Source organism: Biomphalaria glabrata, chromosome 3 (assembly GCF_947242115.1).
Source record: "Biomphalaria glabrata chromosome 3, xgBioGlab47.1, whole genome shotgun sequence".
NCBI lineage: Eukaryota > Metazoa > Mollusca > Gastropoda > Planorbidae > Biomphalaria > Biomphalaria glabrata.
In genome coordinates this window covers 25,639,304-25,661,111 of record NC_074713.1, presented here as the reverse complement: position 1 = coordinate 25,661,111, position 21,808 = coordinate 25,639,304, and the positions used below count along the sequence as shown (strand labels likewise).

Genomic DNA, 21,808 nt, shown 5'->3' with positions numbered 1-21,808 from the left:
CCGTCCCTTCCTAAGGCCGATCAAACAAAACTGCTAACGTTGACTGAGGCTGAGGAAAGTGTCGATAACTTTACTGATCAATCGCTTCTTGTCGATATGGACAAACTGACGATAACGTTACTGATCAATCGCTTCTTGTCGAGATGGACAAACTGACGATAACTTTACTGATCTATTGCTTCTTGTCGAGATTGACAAACTGACGATAACTTTACTGATCAATCGCTTCTTGTCGAGATAGACAAACTGATCATGAACGCTAATCATGCACACTGCTGCGAGTCTTTAATCAGCTAGTGTTAATCGCAATCTACAATACCTTGCTTATGCCGATGACATTGCCTTATTGGGTAAAGAAACCTCTGACATCGCTAGAGCCTTCATACAACTAGAAGAAGCATCTCGACCAGCAGGACTTGAGGTCAATGACAGTAAAACCAAGTACATCACAATGACAAGAGACAATCAAACAGAGGGACAAAATATCAAAATCAAAGACCACGAATTTGAAAACGTCCAAACTTTCAAATATCTAGGAAGTACTATTAATTTCAAAAATGACCTACTAACAGAAATAAAGGAAAGAATAGCAGTAGGCAACAGGGCATGTTATAGCACCCACCATCTACTTAAGAGCAAAATGATTTCAAGTAAAACCAAGAAAATAATATACAAAACTATAATAAGACCAGCAGCAATGTATGGAAGTGAGACCTGGACACTGACAAAGACATCTGAAAATTTACTTAACACTTGGGAAAGAAAAATCCTTAGGAAAATCTATGGTGCCATACAGGATGAAACAGGAGGGTGGAGGACACGCACTAACCATGAGTTATATCAATTATATGAAGACCCACCAATAGTGAACGAAATAAAAAAGAACAGACTACGTTGGGCAGGTCACCTTGAAAGAATGTCAGACAACAGAGGGGCGAAAATCGTATACAGGCAAAAACCAAAAGGCAGGCGACCCAAAGGCAGACCCCGAATGCGATGGATAGATGACGTGGAAGCAGATCTGAAGCAGATTGGGGTTAGGGCGTGGAGACGAAAGGCCCAGGAGAGATCTGAATGGAAGGATGTGTTAAAGCAGGCCAGAGCCCTCCATGGGCTGTAGCGCCACTGGGATGGATGGATGGATGTTAATCGCAATCAGGTTTTGATTTGTTATAGCGTGCTGAAAGATCGTTTAATACTACACGAAGTAGCAGGCAGAGTTAGCAAAATTGCTTTTCTAACAGCGGCAAGAAATCACGATGTTTTAACAAGTCAGCAGTCTCCAACGTGGCAACGTCTGCAACCTGTGATAGTGAATGCCAGTAGTCGCACCAGTTCATAGTCTCTCATACACAATTGTCAATACAATACAGTGAGTTGCTGACAACAAGTTGACTTGAATTTTATCACGTTTCAGCTCTTGCATTGGTTTAGAATGCAGACAGAACAGGTTAAACTGAACTTATTATAGCTCGAAAAGCGAGAAGTTAATGAAGAAACTAACGAATCAAGATACGAAATCTAAATCTCACTCAGGATGTGTCATGACTGTAGCATGTTCATAGTTTCTGATTATTTCAATGAGACTGTTGATGTGCCACCACTATGTTAAGTTGGACAGACTGCAACTTCCGGGCAACTGGTTCAAAAAGGGACGAACAATTGACAACAGTGTAGAGACGAATCAGAAACGTACATGAGAAGAAGGCACTGAGTAACATATGTGCAGTTAGTCTTATGAAAGCTTTGACTGAAAGCGCACATGACTTTGGATGTCTCGGCTGTACTTTACTTGGAGGATGCAATTTATCCAAGTCTACACTGTAATTTGCTTTGGGCGAGTAGTTTGTCCAAGTCTAGACTGTACTTTGCTTTGGGCGATTAGTTTATCCAAGTCTACACTGTACTTTGCCTTGGGCGATTAGTTTATCCAAGTCTAGACTGTACTTTGCCTTGGGCGAGTAGTTTGTCCAAGTCTAGACTGTACTTTATGCATTCGCTGACAATGACTTTTGACACAAAGCAGTGCGTCTCTCTGAACAACAGGAACGAAACCAACGAAGTCTTCTCTAATCACCTTTAACAAACCAAACTCCCAACGCTATTTGCTTAGTGCTTGAGATATCTGCATTTTCATCATACTAAATGCAACTGTACTGTTCGGTGCACAAACAATATCATTCCGAATTAGACGTTCTGCTAATAGCTCATTTTGGACTTTATGCAATGTATTGCGAACATTTCCTGTTGTGTCACCGGCTTCAATTTGAAAATGATACAAAAATTAACCGATGTTTTCACAAGAACTTTTCAACTGAAAGGAATGTCAGGAGTTCATGGTTCTAATCAATGTCGTTTTTCTGCTAGTTGCTTTGCACGCCTATAACAAAGCTACATGGTCGGCCATCTACATTTGATTAGCCTAGGCTCGCATACTACAATAAAATAACTTAATCTTACAACTGTAGTTGTAAAGTTGCTACTTAGAAAATGTTAAGTAATTTGATAGTGCATGCAGGCGCTGTAGCTTAGTGGTAAACTGACGGGTCCTGGTTTCGAATCTCGGTGAAGATTTTTTAATTTCGGGATCATTATAACGCCTTTGAGTTCACCCAGCTCTAATGTATACCTGACATGAGTTGGGGGGAAAGTAAAGGTGGTTTGTTGTTGTGCATGATACCGTCGTTAACAGAAACAGATGATCTTCACATCATCTTCTCGATAGATCGCAAGGTCTGAAAGGGGAACTTTACTTTAATTTACTAGTAACCTCTACAATTGACTCGATAGATTTAGACTGTAAAATGATTACTTCGAAAAATGTGGGTGTTTGTGTTCGTGAATTTAAAGTGTCGGTAAATGGCTGCTAGACGAAGGAATGAATATATCGAAATCAATGACTCGCGCTATTTAGTCAATGCTATTTTGTCGGCGCTATTTCGTTTGATCAATAATAAAATTTTCTTGTTACTGGACCCACCAGATTTGAGCTTATTGCTGTATAAGAGGGACTATAGAAAAAAAAATCTGTATAGCCTACGATAGTAGAAGGAAATTTGTAACTCCAGTTAATAGATTTTTGCGAGATTGTTTACACTAAGGCAAATCATATAGAACTATATAAATATAGAGACACATTCTATTTTTATTTTAAATGGATTCTATGTGTGTTTGTAATGTTAAACTTTGATCATTGTCAGTCCCAAGAATGTTCGATGTTGGACTTCTCAAAACATGCTTGGTGGCTGTCACAACTCTGTTCTTCATTTGGTTAGTGCGCAAGATTTACAAGATGATTCTCAAGTTTCACTACTTCAATCAACTACCAGGAGAACCAAGTTTCTCTTGGCTGTATGGAAATCTCCACAAGGTAATTAGACAGAAATTAGAATTGCATTTTTTAAAATAAATATTGTTATTTTTTTGGTAGAAAAAAATTGGTTGGCAGCCGAAACGAAAATAAAAAATAAGAATATGATATATTGATTTTTGATTGTCCGACGGTTAGGGACCGGAAAGGGGGTGTCTGAATAATCAAAAACGTCGGATTATCAAAGGTTCACTGTGCTTTCAAGAGACGTTAACCGCATAGGTCCAGAAAATCCTAGTTTTGTTGCAATAATATATTTTCTTTGACTTTAAAGAGTATAAAATTAACATAGACGAAATAGACTATAGACAAATAGTGTGCTGTTCTCTTCAGTTATGTAGCACTGCCGTGTTGGTATCACAGTTATAGGGTTCTTCTTCTTGTTGGAAATGCTTATTCGTCGAAGGTGTTAATATGTTGTAACTGTATTCTGTACAATATCTCTAGATCTAAATATGTCTTAGAGATTCAAACAACGAAGGTCCTTTCAATTCAAATACAGAACTTTTATTCAAAAACTGGAAATCATAATAGTACATAATACACAGAAATAAAACTGTATCAAATGAATCTTTCAAAGCTGAGCAGCTTCTGGATACAGATAAATACTAGATCTATTTTCACAACTAGTAAACTATATGACTTGTCACTTCAAGTCACATTTCCCAACTAAAAACTCTATATCCCGCTTTTGCAAATAGTTTCTTTAATCCTCCCAAACGCTTGCTTTAACCAATCCAATCATTCCCTAGGAGTCACTACCTAACGCGTGTCTGATGACGTCATGGGTTTTTATATACACTTGCACCTGGGGTTTTCCATACCCCGCTGGGATAATTTATACTAAGTTTATTACCCTATATTGAGTTTATTTCAACTAATACGTGACAGTTATGTTGGGTTGTAGTGTTAGTAGGGTCTGTCTAAGGTGGATTAGGAAGGGGCATTCAAAAAGGATATGGTTTACGTTTTCATAAAGATTGGCGCAGTGTCTACTTTAAAGAGTATAAAATAAGCATTAGACGAATATTTTTTTTTCTTATTTATCCAAATACAAAACATTTGTTTTTAGTTTTCAGATAATGCAAAAATTACAGTTTAAGCCTCTTTACATTCTAAAAATAAACACACTACAGTATAGATTAATTAGACACATCTAATTAGGCGCATCGTCGAGTTGGGTCAAATTATAATGTATCTAACCATTAAAAGTCAACTGCAATGTTTGCAATGAATATATACTTAGAGTCGGTACGCCTCTGAAAATTTCATTGCTGTACTTTAACAGTATAAGTGTGGGTTCCGATCGATATTGTTAACGCTAGGAATGACGTGGAATGCATGCAGGAAGCTGAACTGAGTCTAGCGCTGAGAGAGGAGAGATAACGAAGCTAGAGATGTTGAAGAAGGAACGCTAAATGTTTGTTATGAGAAGTGTCATGGCTCTTAAACAAATGCTTATAGTACAAATTGACATTATTCGAAAAGTTTGATAATTAGATCATTAGTGTTCTTTACAATAGACATTTACATAAGACAACACAAGACAGAAACTTTATTTTGACCTACCCTCATTATAATATTCATGGGTTTTGTTTCATCGTCCAAGACAATCATAATTACAAAAGTAAAGATCAGAAAATTCATTAGTTTTATATGTCGGTATTCCAGCTCCAACTTCTTGACTATTATCTCACACAAAAATCTCTGACAGATCGCTGTTAATCATAAACTGCATCTGCAATTCCTTTGGACCCAACACTTAGAGGGAGAACGTCTCTCTGGACTACAACTAAAGGAGACCAATCAAAGAAATTAAATTGTTATAACTTATTTGAAATTTATTCCCTTTTTAAAAAGCAATTATATGTAAGTATTTAAATTGTAAGGGATATATTCACTTTTAAAGGTAAGCTTGTATTTTTTTATACAATGCTTTTCATTTAATCAGCTCCCAAAAACTGGAGAGGGAAGATTAGCTTATGGCTACTGGCTTCTCACTAATATCAACTCAAAGTTTGTTCGTTTTTGGCTAGGTCCATTTCAACCTAACATCACTGTATTTCACCCAGATACTGTAAAACTGATTCTGAAGTCTTCTGGTAAGTGCTTATAATTTAGCCAAATTTTTTGGACGTTGTCTTTTAAACTTCTTTATCAACTTGGCTCTATATTTGGCTCTATATTTGGCTCTATATTTGGCTTATATTTGGCTCTATGTTTGGCTCTATATTTGGCTTATATTTCTTAGAACGTATATTTTTAAGGATAATATTTTTAAAACTTAGAATTAACCTATTATTTACACTGAACATTAGTTGGATATATACATTGCATACGAAGGTTCACTTAAGTTTTTATCGCTGCAAGTGGTAATGAATATTAGTTTTCCACTATCTTATAAAGTTAAGATAATTTTTATTAGTCCAATAAATTGAAATTCAGTTTGATTACAATAGACTACCTCAGCGTAACTACTGTAACAATAAAGGCTTCAATTGGTATGCGTCTCGAATAGCCTCTGACAGCCCTCATGTGTGGCTTCAATATTGGATCTGACGGTACTGTTGCGCTGACAGGAGAAGGCGATCAACTTGCACCTAAACCACTAAGCTTCGGACATGAGACGTTTGTTAGCCATTAGAGAAAGGAAACTCTGTTGCCTTGCGGCTATACTAAAACACTGCAAAGGCTTTGGGGCTCAACCTTTAGCAAAACTCAGGATCATGTGACCTTTAGGCAGCTTGCAGCGCAGCACACATTGTTACTTTCTGTCAAAGTCTCTGACCTTGTTGATCCCAAAACAAAGAAAACCAACAAAAAAAAAGTTTTCATTTACTTTTAGGGTTAGGGGTTAGGGTTAGAGTTAGATCTACATGAAATAAACTAGAGTTTTAATTTTATATTAACATTTTGGATCCAAGCATTCGCTTATACTTAAAAGATTCTTTTTACAATAGCTTTATTCAAGTTACTTCTTCATGGTGGGTTAGTGGACAGCTGATCTTAAAAACAGCTCTAGCCTTTTCCTAGAAATTTTACAGTTAACGCTAAGAAAATTATTACTAGCTCGTTGGCCACACTGGGAAAACTCTAGTTTGGCTGTTATAAGTTTTCAAAGTAAAAATAAATACATGTAAATTTGGCTAGAGATTACATCTATGTATAGATCTTACATCGGTCTTGAAAGGACTAATGCAATTGGGAATTTCCGAATGTAATGCTTTATTGATTCAAGATTTTTAATAAATTAATGTTCAGGAAAATTGTGTTCACCGTCTACTAAGTTTATATCTAAATGCTTATCATTGGAACTTTAAAAGGTTTACTAGATCTACACATTTACTTAACCAGAATTTTTTCTCGAGGAGATGGGGGAAAGTGGGCGGGGGTAAAATTTAAAAAATCTATCAATCATTAATAATTAATTGAAAAACAGTCGCTCAATAAGTTACATTAGGGGGGTATTGTCTTTTAAAAAAAAAACATTTTTAAGGTTTTTCTTGTTAATCTTTTTACTATACGTAAATGAAATGCATGAATGTAAAAAAGAAAATTTAAAATTGTTTGAAATAATGTAAGCCCAAGAAAGCCGTAGACGCAGGTTTAAATTTCATTCACTTGTTTAAATTAGGTCTAATAGAGTCTAAAACTATAGCCTAAAACTATTGATATATTGCTTTTAGCGTGAAAGGGAGCGTATCATAAGCTTATTAATTTAGGGTTCGCTATATATTTTTCAACAAGCTCCTAAAGCAAGAGGTCTTGGGGGTGTTTACCAATTTGCGCTGCCCTGGATAGGCGACGGTCTCATTGTTTCCAACGGGGCCACCTGGGCCAGGGCCAGAAGACTCCTCACTCCAGCCTTTCACTTTGACATTCTGAAGAATTACGTCTCGGTGTACAACACAGCAGCTGATACGTTGGTAGTAAGTCAAGTTTTATTTCTCTAGCAGTTGGCAGTTCTTAGATGTTTGTCTATTAAATATAGTTCTAAATCAGAGAAATTTAAAATGTTCCTTTTTTATATATATATTTAATTATAAATTTTAATAGGGAAAACTAGACAAACTGGCCGAAAGTGGCGAAAGTTTTGACCTTTGTCCCCCCATGACCTTGTGCACCCTAGAAATAATTCTAAAATGTGCCATGAGCTATGATGCAGATGTCCAGAGAATTGGGTGAGTGACATTTTATCTAAAATTGTTTTTTTTTTTTTGTTTCTTTTTACATAAACAAATACAGCTTTTTAGTTTTGGCTGCTTTATTTTCTTTAACGCAAATGTAATGACCATAGACATAAATAAATATAGACTGGAAGTAGGAAGTTATTTTTATTTGGGGGAAGTCAAATATGTTTTATGTACTATATCTATGTGAAAAAAAAATGGCGGCAATTGAGCTATAAATTCTAGGACTAACATTTCAGCCAATATATAACTATGATCTTTAATTTTGAAAAGTACAAAACTGCCATATTCCCAGTATTTTGCCTTTGTTTCATAATCATAGACATAGGCAAATATATATAGGTTTGTGATGTGGATCTATCTTTGTTGACATGGCTTCTTTATTAATGTATGGCGGTCGTCTTATCGATTCAAATTGTTAGAATTAGTTTTTAGTCAAAAAAGTCAAAGAAAATTAGCAGAACGTGCTCTAATGTTCGTACTACGATAGGCCAAGGATAAATTCTAAAGGTTGAAAAAAAATTGAATATTATATACAGTAACTTTCAGTTTCAGTAAGTCAGAATAATTCAGTATCACTGTGACTGACTAATTTAATATTTATAGATCTAACTCTAATAAATATGACTAATATTTGTAATAACTAGGTCTAATACTTTTTCATACTTTTTACTACTAACTATTTAACTAGTCAGTCTAACATCTATGCATGCAAACTATAGACCATATCTAGTATAAGTATAGATTAAAGATCTAGTGACAATCTAGTCCTAGACTATTTATATACTAACTATAGACTATAGACTAGACTATACAGATTACAATTATACTTTATAGTATAGTATAGTAGTATAGTACTAGTAGTAAGTAGTATTTTTTTACTATAGTATTTATAGAGACTAGATCTAAATCTAGTATTTAAAACTATTTATAATTATTTTAATTATGTAAATTTAATAGTAAAAAAAAAACCATGGCATATATAAAATCTAGAATTCTAGGGGTATATAGGTTATGGCTGAAAAAAAAACAAACTATAAATACTTTTAATTTTACACTGCTCATAACTGCTGTATAACTCATACAAACTTATCTTTTCCCAAATGTTTCCCATAATAATTTTTACTTTATCGTCCAGTCTATATATATATGTCTATGGTAATGGCCAAAATCTAATCCTAGTTTTAATCATATTTTGATGTCACTTGTCTTGATATAGCATTCAATTATCGTTGATGTCGTAAAATAAGTTTATTCCGGAAGTACATCGCCCTTAGGTTTGGTGTTGAACGACACTTATACTTAGTTACCTTAGTTTTGGCAGTCCTGTATATATAGTCTATGGACTTGATTTAGTTCAGCACATGATGATATGTTGAATAGACGTCTATGTTTTTCCTTAACATAGTTACACCTACAGGGTAAGATTTAATACAGTGAAGTATATTATTTGGGCGTATGATTCATTTTTAGTTGAAGTCTCAGAGGACCAGAGGGCGGGGAAAAAATTTAGAGAGGGAGGTTGTAAAAATTACCTAGATAGATATTGCATGTATGTCAATATATGTGTCCTCTGTTCATCAGACATCATCCTTATATCAAAGCAACAAGGGAATTAGCGATATCATGGTTTGAAAGAAACAGGTACGTTCATTATATTAATTATGGATTATAATATATTAATTATGGATTTTTTCAATCGCTTAATCATAAAGTTTCTTCGTGGGGAAGGGAAGAATCGGGGTGTGGTGAACATATTCCATCTTTTAAAACCTATCATTCTTAAGTTATTATGTTTAAATTAATCGTTCTTACGAAAAGTCAGTAGAAGTTTTAAAGGAGGAATTTTTTTTTTAAAATGTATTACGTGTTTTCCCTTAAGCTTTGTGTTATAGTTTTAGAAATTAGGCCAAGAATGCACCGATTAGTGAAAAACAGCAGGATATCCGGCCGAAGTCGGAGCTTAGCTTCGGTGCAACCTTAAATTTTGGACCATCTCCTTTTTTTTCTTGCACGATTTCGAATAATTATTTAATTTCGCCAATTAATTAGACTGGGAACTGGGTGGACCAATCCATTTTAAAAGTTCGGGATTTAAAACTACGATAAATTTTAGTCTAAGTTGCTATACACATTTGCTTTGTTGTTTTATTTTCAATGTTTAGAAAACCATGGTTGTGGCCAGATTTTATCTTCAAATTGACAACGTTAGGCAAGAAGTTTTTAAAAAACTGCGACTATGTACATCAAGTAGCGGAAGAAATCATCAATAAACGAAGAGATCAACTGGTGAGAGAAAGAATACAAGCATTAAAAGTAATAGTAAATATATATCGTGATAAAGCGTTTGTACAATAAATTAAAAGCAAATTGAAATAATATTGAAATTAATAACACTAAGATTAAGGATAATTGCAGTGTTTCACATGACTACGCAAACCCAGATGCATCTAATGCATGCAAAGCCATTGTCTGCCGGCGGTCTATTAAAGCTTTTTTTTTTTACCTTTGGTGCATGTTCTCGGCAAGGGCTTTTCTTTGGGCCCCAAATGTGTGTCCCGCGGCCTCCCCTAGAGCTCTTGGTCTTTTTTAGAGGTCATCTCTGCTGGCTACTTTTTTCTATACCAGTGAGGTCAAAATGGCGCCTAAACTGAATTATATTGCTCTTGAAAACCTAATGTCACCTGCGCTACGTGGTCCTTTCTTTAAGCTCGCCAAAAAGATATTCAACTACAGATATGATCGTTTTATGCCGAGGTGAATTTGATCAACATGTTAATAAGTTGTTGTTGGTTGTTAATAAAGCTGTTTTCTAGTCTCAGCACAGCTTTATTATTAGTATAAAGCAGATGATGTTAATGTCATCTGTTTCTGTGCTCAACTGTTCAGAAGAGAAGGTGTCATGTGACCAGCACACTTCCCCCAATCAATTGAGGTGCCCATTAGAGCTGGGTAGACTCAAAGATCATAAAATTAAAAATCCCAGTCTTCACCAGGATTCGAACCCGGGTCCCCAGATTCGGAAGCCAAGCGTTTTACTACTCAGCCAGCGCGACTCCTTATTATTATACAAGTTCTGGATCCGCTAGTGGCCTATAGACAACACAAGCTATGCATATACTATACACAGCTATATATATTTTCAATAATTAAAAAAAAATATAGCAAAAGGAAAAATTGCTGTATGTTTATTACAAAAGCCCCAATTTCTGAAATAGCTTGGAGCCTTATCAGGTCTAAATCAGGTCCTGCGTACAAAAATCTCAAACTAGGAACAAAAGATCTTTCCAACTTATTTATCCATAATATATTCCAGAACAAAGAAGGTCTTCCCTCGAAAAGTCATCTAGATTTCCTGGATATCCTTTTGTCAGCCAGGGATGAGGACGGTAAGCCAATGACCGACTTGGAAATACGAAATGAAGTGGACACTTTTATGTTTGCAGGTAATCAGCTTCTTGTAATTTTTAAATACTTTATAAATAGTGTGTTGCAAATTTAAAAACATCAAGAAGAAAGGTGTAAGACCTTACACATAAAATGGTTCTGATAAATCTATAAATAGGAAGTATGCAGAATCACTTGCCGATCCAGAGAGGGGGGGGGGCGTAGGGGCGATCGGGGGGGGGGGGAGGACGAATTTTAGTAAAGAAATCACACAATTTTTATACACATTTATTAGTTATGTTAATAAAATATACTAATTATTTATATTCCTTCCTATTTTTAGATTATTTCACCCCCCCCTAGTATGTTGGCTGATTTTGTGGGATGGGGAGGTGACGATGGCATGAATCTTGACCCCCCCTCCCCCATCATAAGCTTTCGAGGTGGAGGGCGGGCATTTATTTGTAGACATCACAGCTTGTCAACATAATCAATTAAATATCTATATAATTAAAACATGTTATTGATATTTTAGCCGATTGGTGGGGTGGGGAGGGGGGCGAATTCATCTACTGTCCTTCCCAACTTAACCTTATGAATGTGGGGGCGGTCCTACTTTTATTTAGAAAACATAGTTTGTGAGCAAAATTAGTTGAATTACTATATGATTTTTATATTATCTCGCTACACTTCTGGTATCTTAGCCGATTCGGTGGGGTGTAAGTGGGGCGATAGCGTCTACTGACCTTGCCCCACTCTAGCTCTCTGAATGGGGGGGGGCGGTCCTTTTTTATGAAGAAATCATAGTTTGTGAACAAAATTAGTTTAATGTCTATATAAGGTGAACATTGATGTTTTGACCCATTGATATATCATGTCGCACACGGACTCTGATCTCAAATTTTATTGTAAGAAAATATAAAATAAAAAAAGGGTTGTACCAGGTGGGAGGGGCGATACATGCAATCGCCTTCCGCCCATCGGACAAACCAATACTTTTTCTTTTTGTATTTTAGTTAAGAAATTTCAAAAGTAAACAAGGTTACAAAAGACAGTTTGAGTGGAAACACAAACTCAAAATCGGCCCCCGAAGTGGTCCACCCAGGCAGGCTTCAATATTTTCAGAAAGAGCATCCGAATGAAATTATATCAAAGACAAATGAGAGATAAGAATGGAGAAATAAGGTTAACACAGATCTTGGGTAGTGCCCCAACGCAGATCAAAGGATAGGTGAAAGTGAATGTAAAGTTAGATGTGAACATGGCCTAACTAGTTCCCCTTATAGACCTTGTGGTCTATAGGGCAGATGATGTAAAGTTCATCTGTTATTTGTGGCCTACGGTTAACGAGGGTGTCATGTAGCCAGCACAATGACCAACCGCCTTTACTTTTCCTTTTCCCCAACTAATGTCAAGTACCCATTAGAGCTGAAGCACCCAAATATTCTAAAGTTGAAAATCCCAGTCTTCACTAGGATTCGAACCCGGGACCCCCGGGTTCGGAAGCCAAGCGCTTTACCGCTCAACCACCGCGCCTCCCCTGGCCTAACTGATGTCTTATTATTGATCTAAGTACCAGGTGACCGAGCCTCACTCGGATGAATAATTTGTTAAAGAAGGATATATGCACGAAGTCATTTTGGGAATATTTTTGTAATTACGCAAAGTCCTGCTACAGTCTAGACAAACCACAACTCACGTCGTAACACTTCACATTGCATCTTTTGCGTCAAACTATTTGGGTTATAATTGGCTTGGAAGAAAGTGTAACTTCTAAAATGGTTACGTTCTAACATTTAATATTGCAATTAGTTTATTCATTATGGCTTTAGTACGAAACATCAAGTGATACAAAACCTCTACGTTATAGGGTAAAACGTACACATTGTAACAAAGTAAAATCGCGCATTTTTTTTTCTAAAAGACTTAAAAACATCGCGTTAGTATTTCAAAGAAGTGTTATTGTGGGGCATCTCTGTTACACTGACCATCTTTCAGCTCATAAAAAAAAAGTGCCCTGCCCAGCGTGACTGACGGACTGTAGGAAGTTCATACCATTTCGCAAGAATATCGCTGTTTGTAGTGCGGTCTTGCCACCGTATGTCTATGATAGTGTGCAAATATCTCTGGTGAAGGTGTTCAAGAAGTCTTAGTTGCTTTCTATAAAGTTCTCATGTCTCAGATCCACAAAGTAGGGTTGAGATAGCCACTGCTTGGTAGACACTGATTTTTTGTAGACAGGCGAAGCGATTTATTTCACATTCTCGCTTTAACACATTGCAATAATTCACTTTTAATATAATAACTAAGTTAAAGCTACCTACGGATCTACGCAATTAAAGTGTAAACAATCTATAGTCTTTAAAACACAATAACTAATCATACATCGATATGATATATATATATAAATGTATATACATACATACAAGAATTGCTCACTTAAGAGTATAGGATTGTTTTGAAAAAGGCTCTATCTCTTAATCGAATCCTCAAAACAAACAAAAACAAAAAAAAATAAATTTCCGCATTAAATAAATGTTCAGGAAAATGACGTTTACAAGATTACTATTTGTTTTAAATTAGGTATAACTTATAATGCATACTAATTAGCTTTTTCTCTTAAAAAAACTGCTTGCATAACTGATTTTAAAAATTAGAGTTTTCGCTTTCAGAAAAAAAAGTAGCAGTTGCATCAGAACTTTGAATGGTCTAAAACATTGTGATGTCGGAATTTCATTCTTTTCTAGTTTACGAGATCTAAACGGGACGACGGACAGACGGACAGACATTTCACACAAAACTAATAGCGTCTTTTCCCCTTTCGGAGGCCGCTAAAAATATGTCACTAATATAATTTATATATGCTATAAATTAAATTCTTACATCGAGTCGCCCCACCCCCTATTCTTTAATGCCAAATGCAATCATTAGCAGAACTTATAAAAAGGAGCGAGGATTAACGTTTTCACTCTACCGCCCTCTCCCCTTTCCAGACAAAAACATGACGTTTTAATAATTGTTTTAATAAGAGTTTTTGTAATTGCACACGATATTTTTAGAAATACATTGTTTTGGAAAATTTTTGTTTTGTTAAGAGGTTTGAATTATTGTTATGTTACAAAACAAAGTTACAAACATGCCTATTGAACAAAATGTATCACTTACAAATGAGCTTTTTTCTAAAAATATTATTTTTTGTCCATTTTGTATCGGCGGCGATCCTCAAAGCCTTAATCTAAATATGTGGGGTATCTTATCTTTTCAAGAACAAATCGGTTGTAAGTTGCAATGTAGAAAGGGCCTGTAGATTCATATTAGAATATTTTTAAAGTAAAACGTTTTCAAAAGGTCCTTTTTAAATAGAATGAATAATGAGCTGTACATGTCACGAGAATGTGTTTCTGCTGTGAAGAATGCAAGAAAACTCTTTTGGCGGCAGGGCCTCGCCCCGGACCCCACTAAGGGAACTTACAGCGCTCCCCCAGACCACCTAGCGGTCAAGAGAAAGGCCTCTGCATGGCTTTTTTTATTATTATTATTAATTTTCGAATATTTTTATTTCGGCGGCGATCCTCAAAGCCTTAATCTACATATGTGGGGTATCTTATCTTTTCAAGGAACAAATTGGTTGTAATTACGATGTAGTAAGGGCCTATAAAGTCATATTAGAATATTTTTCAAGTAAAACATTTTCAAAAGGTCCTGTTTGAATAGGATGATAAATGAGCTGTAGATGTCACAAGAATGTGTTTCTGCTGTGAAGAATGCAAGAAAACGCTTTTGGCGTCGGGGCTTATATTTATTTTTGCCAAAGGTTGAGAAACACTGCTTTTAGCAACCTTTTAAATGTAGCAGTAATGTAAAAAAAAATATTTATATAAAAAGATTAAGAACCTGAGATTAATGGGGACAGATGATGCAAAGCTCATCTGTTTCTGTGGTTAACGATTTAAGCTTTGTTAATATGCTGAAAAATACCATCTTTTTTATTGTCACTCCTTTTTTTTAAATATTTAATATTGTTATATTAATCTATATTATAAAGTAGAATGTGAGGTGTATGTATGTATGTATGTATGTTACTCATAGACATCAAAACCGCTTGACCAATCTTGATAAAACTAGGCAGGAATGTTCCTTGGGTACTAACTTAGACCGTAGTGTATGTATTGTAGCACTAAAACAAACTTAAGACCCTCAAAAAAATAAAGTTATCTGACTCTATTATAGCTATAGTATTTTATGGATCTAGGCCATGGTCAACAATGTTGACATGAGAAAAGATCGGAAGAATTTAGACCTAGATCTAATTTTAAGAAATACACTTTGAGCACATAGTTTTTTACTTTGACACATGAAAATACAAAAGAAGATCCATTGATTTCATTATATAATAAAATTAACCTTCAATTTTGTGTTTCAAAAGCATTTTTTTTACATAAATTAGTTCCTGATATCTGTGACTACAGATTTCCTGGCGAACATTCTCTCATTAGACATTACCAATTGGTTACACATTAACACATCTCTCTACTGAGTCTATTCCTAGGTCTAGGTCTAAAACTTTTATTGAACTCTAAGATGATAAAACTTCTTTTCGCAAAGATAGTTTTGTGCTTTAACACATAAACATACTAATTATTGTCCATTCATTTGATATTTTAATCAATTTAACATTCAAATTTGTTTTTCTAAAGCATGTTTAATACATTCGTTCGCTGTTCGCTAAAGTTGCGTAGCCGTGTTGAGATAGGCCTATATTCATTCATGAAAAAAGGTCACGCATGCGCAACACAGAATGAACTCTATAAAAGCCGATTTTTAACTCTAGATTAGTGTCTATGTCTACCTCAAGATCTACTTTATATTTTAACACATGAACATACAAAATTAAGTCTATTCATCTCACATTTTAATCAAATATATGTAGGCCTACAAGCAAATGTTTTAATTTGAAAAAATGGATTTAAGCCTAGTAGCTTTTTTTATTCTCTAGCTTCATTCACACTATTTTTACATTGACACATTCGCTTTACTTATTACATTATTATTTCGTTTAATTGTGACTATATCGACAGTAATGCGCAAATAAAGACCCGCGGGTCGCGGGTAACATATGATTAGTAGTTAATATTTGTAAAAATGTATTTTTTTGTAAAAAATAACAACAAAAAAAAAAAAAAAAAAAAAAAACGGCTTTCATAGTTAAATGTAAAAGAAAATATTTCGATTTCACAAAAAAAAAAAAAAAGGTAACAGTTACACTAAAACAGAAAAAATCTAAATATCATCATATTTGAGATCTAAACGGGACGGACGGACTGACAGATAGAACACACATACCTAATAGCGGCTATTCCCATTTCGGGGTCCGCTTAAAACTCAGCTTTTGTGAAAACTATCATTGACTACATTTCTGATAAGCATGTGGGTTTGATCCATTCCAGGACATGATACGACTGCCACTGCAGCCCCTTGGATAGTTTACTGTTTAGCGAAGAATCCTGAGTACCAAACAAAAGTCCAAGATGAGATTGATTCAGTTTTAGAAGGCAGAGATTCCGATTGTATTTTGTGGTATTTTTATTTTATTCATAAACTTTTTTACTATTTTTTCAAAAAGTACTATCGGCTCACGCTTTCTTCATTGATGGAAGATTGGTGGGATATGGGATATTACATTAGGTAGTAAAACTATTGAATCATTTATTTCAAGCTAAAATTGGGCACATGATAGAATGTCATGGTTTTGATCCCCAGACTGGCCATTTTTTTTTAAATTTCCCATGATAAATAAAATATAAATACTAAGCGTACTCTATTATTTGAACTTAAAGTAGGAATTGAATTTAAAAAATTATATTACTTGTTAAATTTTGTTAAAGTAAACAAAATTATTTTTTAGTTTTAGAATTTATTTTGTTTTTCAATGTCATCGAAGAAGATAGCTTACATTTTATTTTAAATATTTAGCAACAAGCTTAAAAAATGATTTTCTTTATTTAAAATGCATTATCTTAAATATCTGTATTATTTATCTTGGTGTATTCAGGTCAGACATCTCTAAACTCCACTTCCTTGCACTGTGTATCAAAGAAGCGATGAGACTCTACCCTCCAGTCCCATTCATACAGCGCCGCCTTAACGAAGACGTCACCATTGAGGGCCACAAGATTCCCGCTGGAAACATTGTTAATGTAGCCATTGTCCACTTGCACAGAAACCCAGCTGTCTGGGATCAGCCTCATGATTTCATCCCAGAGAGGTTCTTGACATCAAATTTGAAAGACCAAGACTCTTTCTCTTTCACTCCGTTCTCAGCAGGCTCCAGGAACTGTATTGGACAAAACTTCGCCTTGAATGAAGAAAAAGTTTTAATAGCGCGCTTATTTAGAAGGTAACTGTTCAAATACTAATTTTTGGTATCGTATCACTTGGGTTTCTACATATATCTGCTTTCAAGTTGAATCTGTGTATTTATAAATACAGTTTATATTACGTTTTGTTTTTAAAAGAAGCTTGCACGTACTTCTAGATATAGTCGAGATACTGTGAATGTGCCATAAACCTAAACCTCAAAGGGTGCTGGGTCTTGTCGTGTTGGTTTATAGAAACCTACTTCTCATCTTATCTTATCTTATATGATACAGACGTTACTTCAAAAAAGATGATTACGTCCTACGCGTCATGCATTTAGTCATGTATATTAACCAATGACCTAAATTCTGCAAAGTCACTGGTTCTCCTGGCTAGCTCTGGCAACCCATTCCAGAGGTCATCGACTGGTTGGTTAATGTCTTTTCTGATAAGAATAATTGTTGAAAGTTTAATGCAGCTTGGTGTAGTTGTATTAGGTTGCATTTATTCCAGAGTAAGATTTTTCGTTTGGGTTTTGGATTAGCTACTGCTTTTATCTGAATGTGTATTTTAATGATATCATGGTCTGATAGACCAGGGATAATATCATAATCTACTACTAATCCAGGTCTGTTGGTTAAGAAGAGATCTAATGTGTTGTTTAATCTAGTTTTTTTTATGATTTGATCTAAACTTAGGTTGTGTAAAGTTTCTATGAAAGCTCATATATGTCCTTAAGGTTTTGGTGTTAATCTATGCTTAGTGTTTTCCAATTTATATCTGGTAGGTTGAAATCACCCATAATCCAAAAATAACTGCATTTTATTATTTTCTTTAAGTGTAGTAATCTGATTACATACTTCTTGCATGTACTCTAAACTAGAATTTGGTGGTCTGTAAATACTGCCTATTATTAGGGATGTTGAGGTGGTGTTGATTTTACAAAATGTTGATTCTATATTTTTTGAGTTAGGTAAGGTAATTTCTTCTGCTATTAGAGTGTTTTTTTTTATTGCTAAGAGAACTCCTCCATGATTATCTGCCCTATCTTTTCTAAACATTTCATAATCACTATTGAAAATTTCTGCATTATAAACTTCAGGATGTAGCCTAGTTTCTGTTCCTGCAATTATGTCTGGTTTCTCACGTTCTAATAAAATGTCTAAGTCTGCTGTTTTGTTTTGTTCCTAATGCTTTGAAAATTTATTACTAAGGTTTAAAGGTATTTTGGTATTACTTCTTATTTAATGGCTTATTTAATGATGGTGTTTTATTAGTTTTAGAAGATTTAACAGGAGTGGATCTGGCTAGTGGTTGGTGAGTTTGGTTTGGGATGGTGTTTAGGATGTTGTATGGGTTAGAAGTATCTGCCTCAAAGGAGTCCTGATGTAAACTGAGATAACCCACACGGTACACAGTGCCATGATGCGTCTTTGTTGCCTAATGCATAATGCACAGGTGTATTCATATGGAGACATGATGCGTGGTACCATTCATCGCAGGTGTCACATTGAATGGCTTTCTGTTTCATGGTGCACATGTTTTTACAGATGTTGCATCTATCTTTAGATCTAGGTCCTGGGTTTGATTCTACATCTCCTGCTATTAATATTAAGTGTGATAGGTATTTATTTCGTCTGTTTTTAATTGAGAACTTCCATTTGTGCTGGGTATTTTTTTTTTATTAGGGTATCAACGAAAGTTCATAATGAGCGTTCTATCAAGAAAATAAAAATGTTACATCCTGTTGCCAAAGTAGGTCTATCTAATTAAACAAACCTAAACACATAACAGACAACTAATAAAAGGCATTCGTAACCATTAATGTGTAATCAAAATGTTCTGTCCATATTGCATATCTGACTGAGGTATACTATGCACTACCCCATTAGCTTCCAAACATTGAAAGCAATGTAACAAGTTCATGACTAATTTTGCAGTCAGGGATATCATCACAATACTCTTTATGCTAATCAATGCATTTAGAAAAAAACTCAAAATAGTAACACTTCTTTTATATATCCTATTCAGATATCGTTTTGAGATACCACCAGACGCCCCACCATCAAACAGAGTTGCACAAACAATACTGAAAAGTGAGCATGGCTTGTGGTTTCGGATTAAAAAACGATAGAGTGAAATCAATCACCAAACACATTTTCTCTTCAATTTTGTATTCTAGTATCAATGAAAGTTTTTTCCTTTTAATGCTCACATAATGTCTTGATTAACTCAGTGATATATTGAATAAGACTAGTCTTGTTGTATTGATTATAAAATGCATAAAACAAAATGTAAATAGACGTACTTATAAAACTGTTATTGTTCATATATCATCAAAAAAGAGGGGGGCATTAAATTTTTTAAGACTTTGTGAAGGTAAAATGTAAATGCTGTCCAGTGGGAAACATTGATAATATTTTGTGGTTCGGCAATAGACTGTACGATATAAATGTAACAGAGGTGCCAAACGTAAGCGCTGTAAAGACCAAATCAGGCGCCATTTTGTTTTTACTGATATAGCTGGAGAGCTCTCACTAAGCTCGCAGGACACACATTTGAGACCCAAAAGAAGCGCCCTTGCAAGCGACAAGCTCAGACGACGAAAAGAAATGTTTCATAGACCTCTTGCGGACAACGGCTTTAAATTTGTCAAAATATGTAGGTCGCAACTGGGTTTGTTTGATAGAGTAAAATACTGAACTCATCTTTAGTCCTAGGAATTTAAGATACTGCGTTATAAGTCTTATACTTTTACTTTACCATAGAAGTGTTGAAGATGCACTGGGAGTCTGTGGTAAGGCTTGGTTAAGTGTTAAACCTTATTCTTAACCCAATATCCACCACTTCCTTGCATCGTATCCTGAGAATCTATAGTGGTACACAAGCACTCGGCTGGACTTATCTTCTAAATGGAATGACATCAACTCGAAGTTGTCATTTCTTATGCAGTCACGTGACATTCGCTAGATTTTCTTGGAAAAATTTTTACGTTCACTGAAGTTCTTTTCAAGTCATACTGTTGATCTAACACTTTCTTCGAAGTCAAAAATGGAATCATTTGTTTCGAGCTTACAATTTCGCGCTCAGTAGCATGAATGGATAGTCAAGTTGATCGAGCGCCGAGATACTATCTCGAATTTTGTGGTCATTTTTTTAATGTCTACAATTGTCTTTGAAAAATGAAATATAAAAATTTAGTTTACTATATTATCTAAACAGGAAAAAAAAATAAAACTTGTTTTTAATGCTTTTCGATTGTAAACATTGACTGGCCATAGTTTAATTAAGAAGTCAAATCTTTAATTTACATGTTTTATGGAATTATTTTTTGTTATATATAGAAGCTTTTTTTCTTTCCATTGTTGATGTTTCCTTGATACGACTTTAGATCAAGAAATAACCACAATATAAACGTTGTGAAACTTACAACTCAAAAATAATAAAAACTTTATTCAGAGCTGGTTGTTGTTCATTTCTTCTTGAGTTGCACAGTACAGTAGAATAACAGGATCCTAATGGCAATCAAACCCTTAGATCGACTTTCTGATCAATGTGAAAAACAAACCGCTAGCTTAGACTGTACATCCATATTACAAAATCTACAGAGCTCGCAAAGACATTTCTGTACGGAACAGTTCCAGGAAAAAAAAAAGATAAACAGCCAAAATAAGAGATAGGAAGACATCAAATAATGGAAAGGTCTGCTAACGAAAGGTCAGTCTAATCATAGCAAAAGATCATGTGTGGTGCCCAACAACAGACTAAAGAACGGGTGAAGGGGAAGAAACTATATATAATATACAGTAAGTATAGTTAGTAAGTTTGTTTATTATAAATTATAACAGAAATGGCATGGGTATGAACTGAATTCAACCCTCATTAAGTAAATACATAAACTAAAGCGAGATTGCTCATTATTAACGTTGTAACGTTGGGTGTTATAAGTTTTGGACAAGTGAAAATGCTAATCAAAGTAATCTTTCAGTGCACACAAAGTTGGCTATATTTTCTTTCCCATCAAAATACATGTTTTACCCCTGGCGGATCCGGTGAGGGAGGGGGTTGGGGCGAGTGGGTTAATTTTAGTAGAGAAATATAATAATATATACTAATCATTTAATACTAGTCATTTATTTTTAGATCATGTCGCTCCCACCCCATAGTATCTTGAATGGGCGTAGCCAGGGGGGGGGGTTGGGGTTCAAACCCGCTCCCGAAATGAAATCTCCCCACACGGGGGGGGGGGGGGAGGAGGGAATCGAAATTTAGTGACTGATTTTTTGGTTTGATTCTGTTTATTTTAGGTGAGATTTTAATACTAAACCATCAATTGCCCCAGCCTAGCCAACGGAATTTTTAGTTTAAAACCCGATACCAGAGGGTTTTGCAGTCAAATCACCCTCTTATATAAACAAAACAAAGCAAAAAAAGAATGCAAACAAAAATTCTAAAATTCCAAGAGCATAAGGAAGATTTTAATTTTACCCTCTTCCCGGAAATT

At 34.9% G+C, this 21,808-nt stretch overlaps 1 protein-coding gene across 3 annotated transcripts in view; it reads left to right on the top strand.

The window, feature by feature from the left end:
* The window catches only part of LOC106069572 (cytochrome P450 4F6-like), a 34,908-nt gene extending 14,144 nt beyond the window's left edge, over positions 1–20,764 (top strand). For 2 of the 3 annotated variants that reach the window (XM_013229266.2, XM_013229265.2), the window contains exons 2-11: positions 3,201–3,370; positions 5,322–5,472; positions 7,118–7,299; positions 7,427–7,551; positions 9,145–9,204; positions 9,726–9,876; positions 10,877–11,006; positions 16,395–16,524; positions 17,000–17,344; positions 19,336–20,764. In XM_013229266.2, the coding sequence (XP_013084720.2) occupies positions 3,209–3,370; positions 5,322–5,472; positions 7,118–7,299; positions 7,427–7,551; positions 9,145–9,204; positions 9,726–9,876; positions 10,877–11,006; positions 16,395–16,524; positions 17,000–17,344; positions 19,336–19,438 (1,539 nt within the window). In that variant the 5' untranslated portion in view covers positions 3,201–3,208 and the 3' untranslated portion in view covers positions 19,439–20,764. The remainder of the gene's footprint in view (positions 1–3,200; positions 3,371–5,321; positions 5,473–7,117; positions 7,300–7,426; positions 7,552–9,144; positions 9,205–9,725; positions 9,877–10,876; positions 11,007–16,394; positions 16,525–16,999; positions 17,345–19,335) is intronic. The other variant, XM_013229267.2, reaches the window with a different exon arrangement.
* The last annotated feature ends 1,044 nt before the right edge of the window (positions 20,765–21,808 follow it).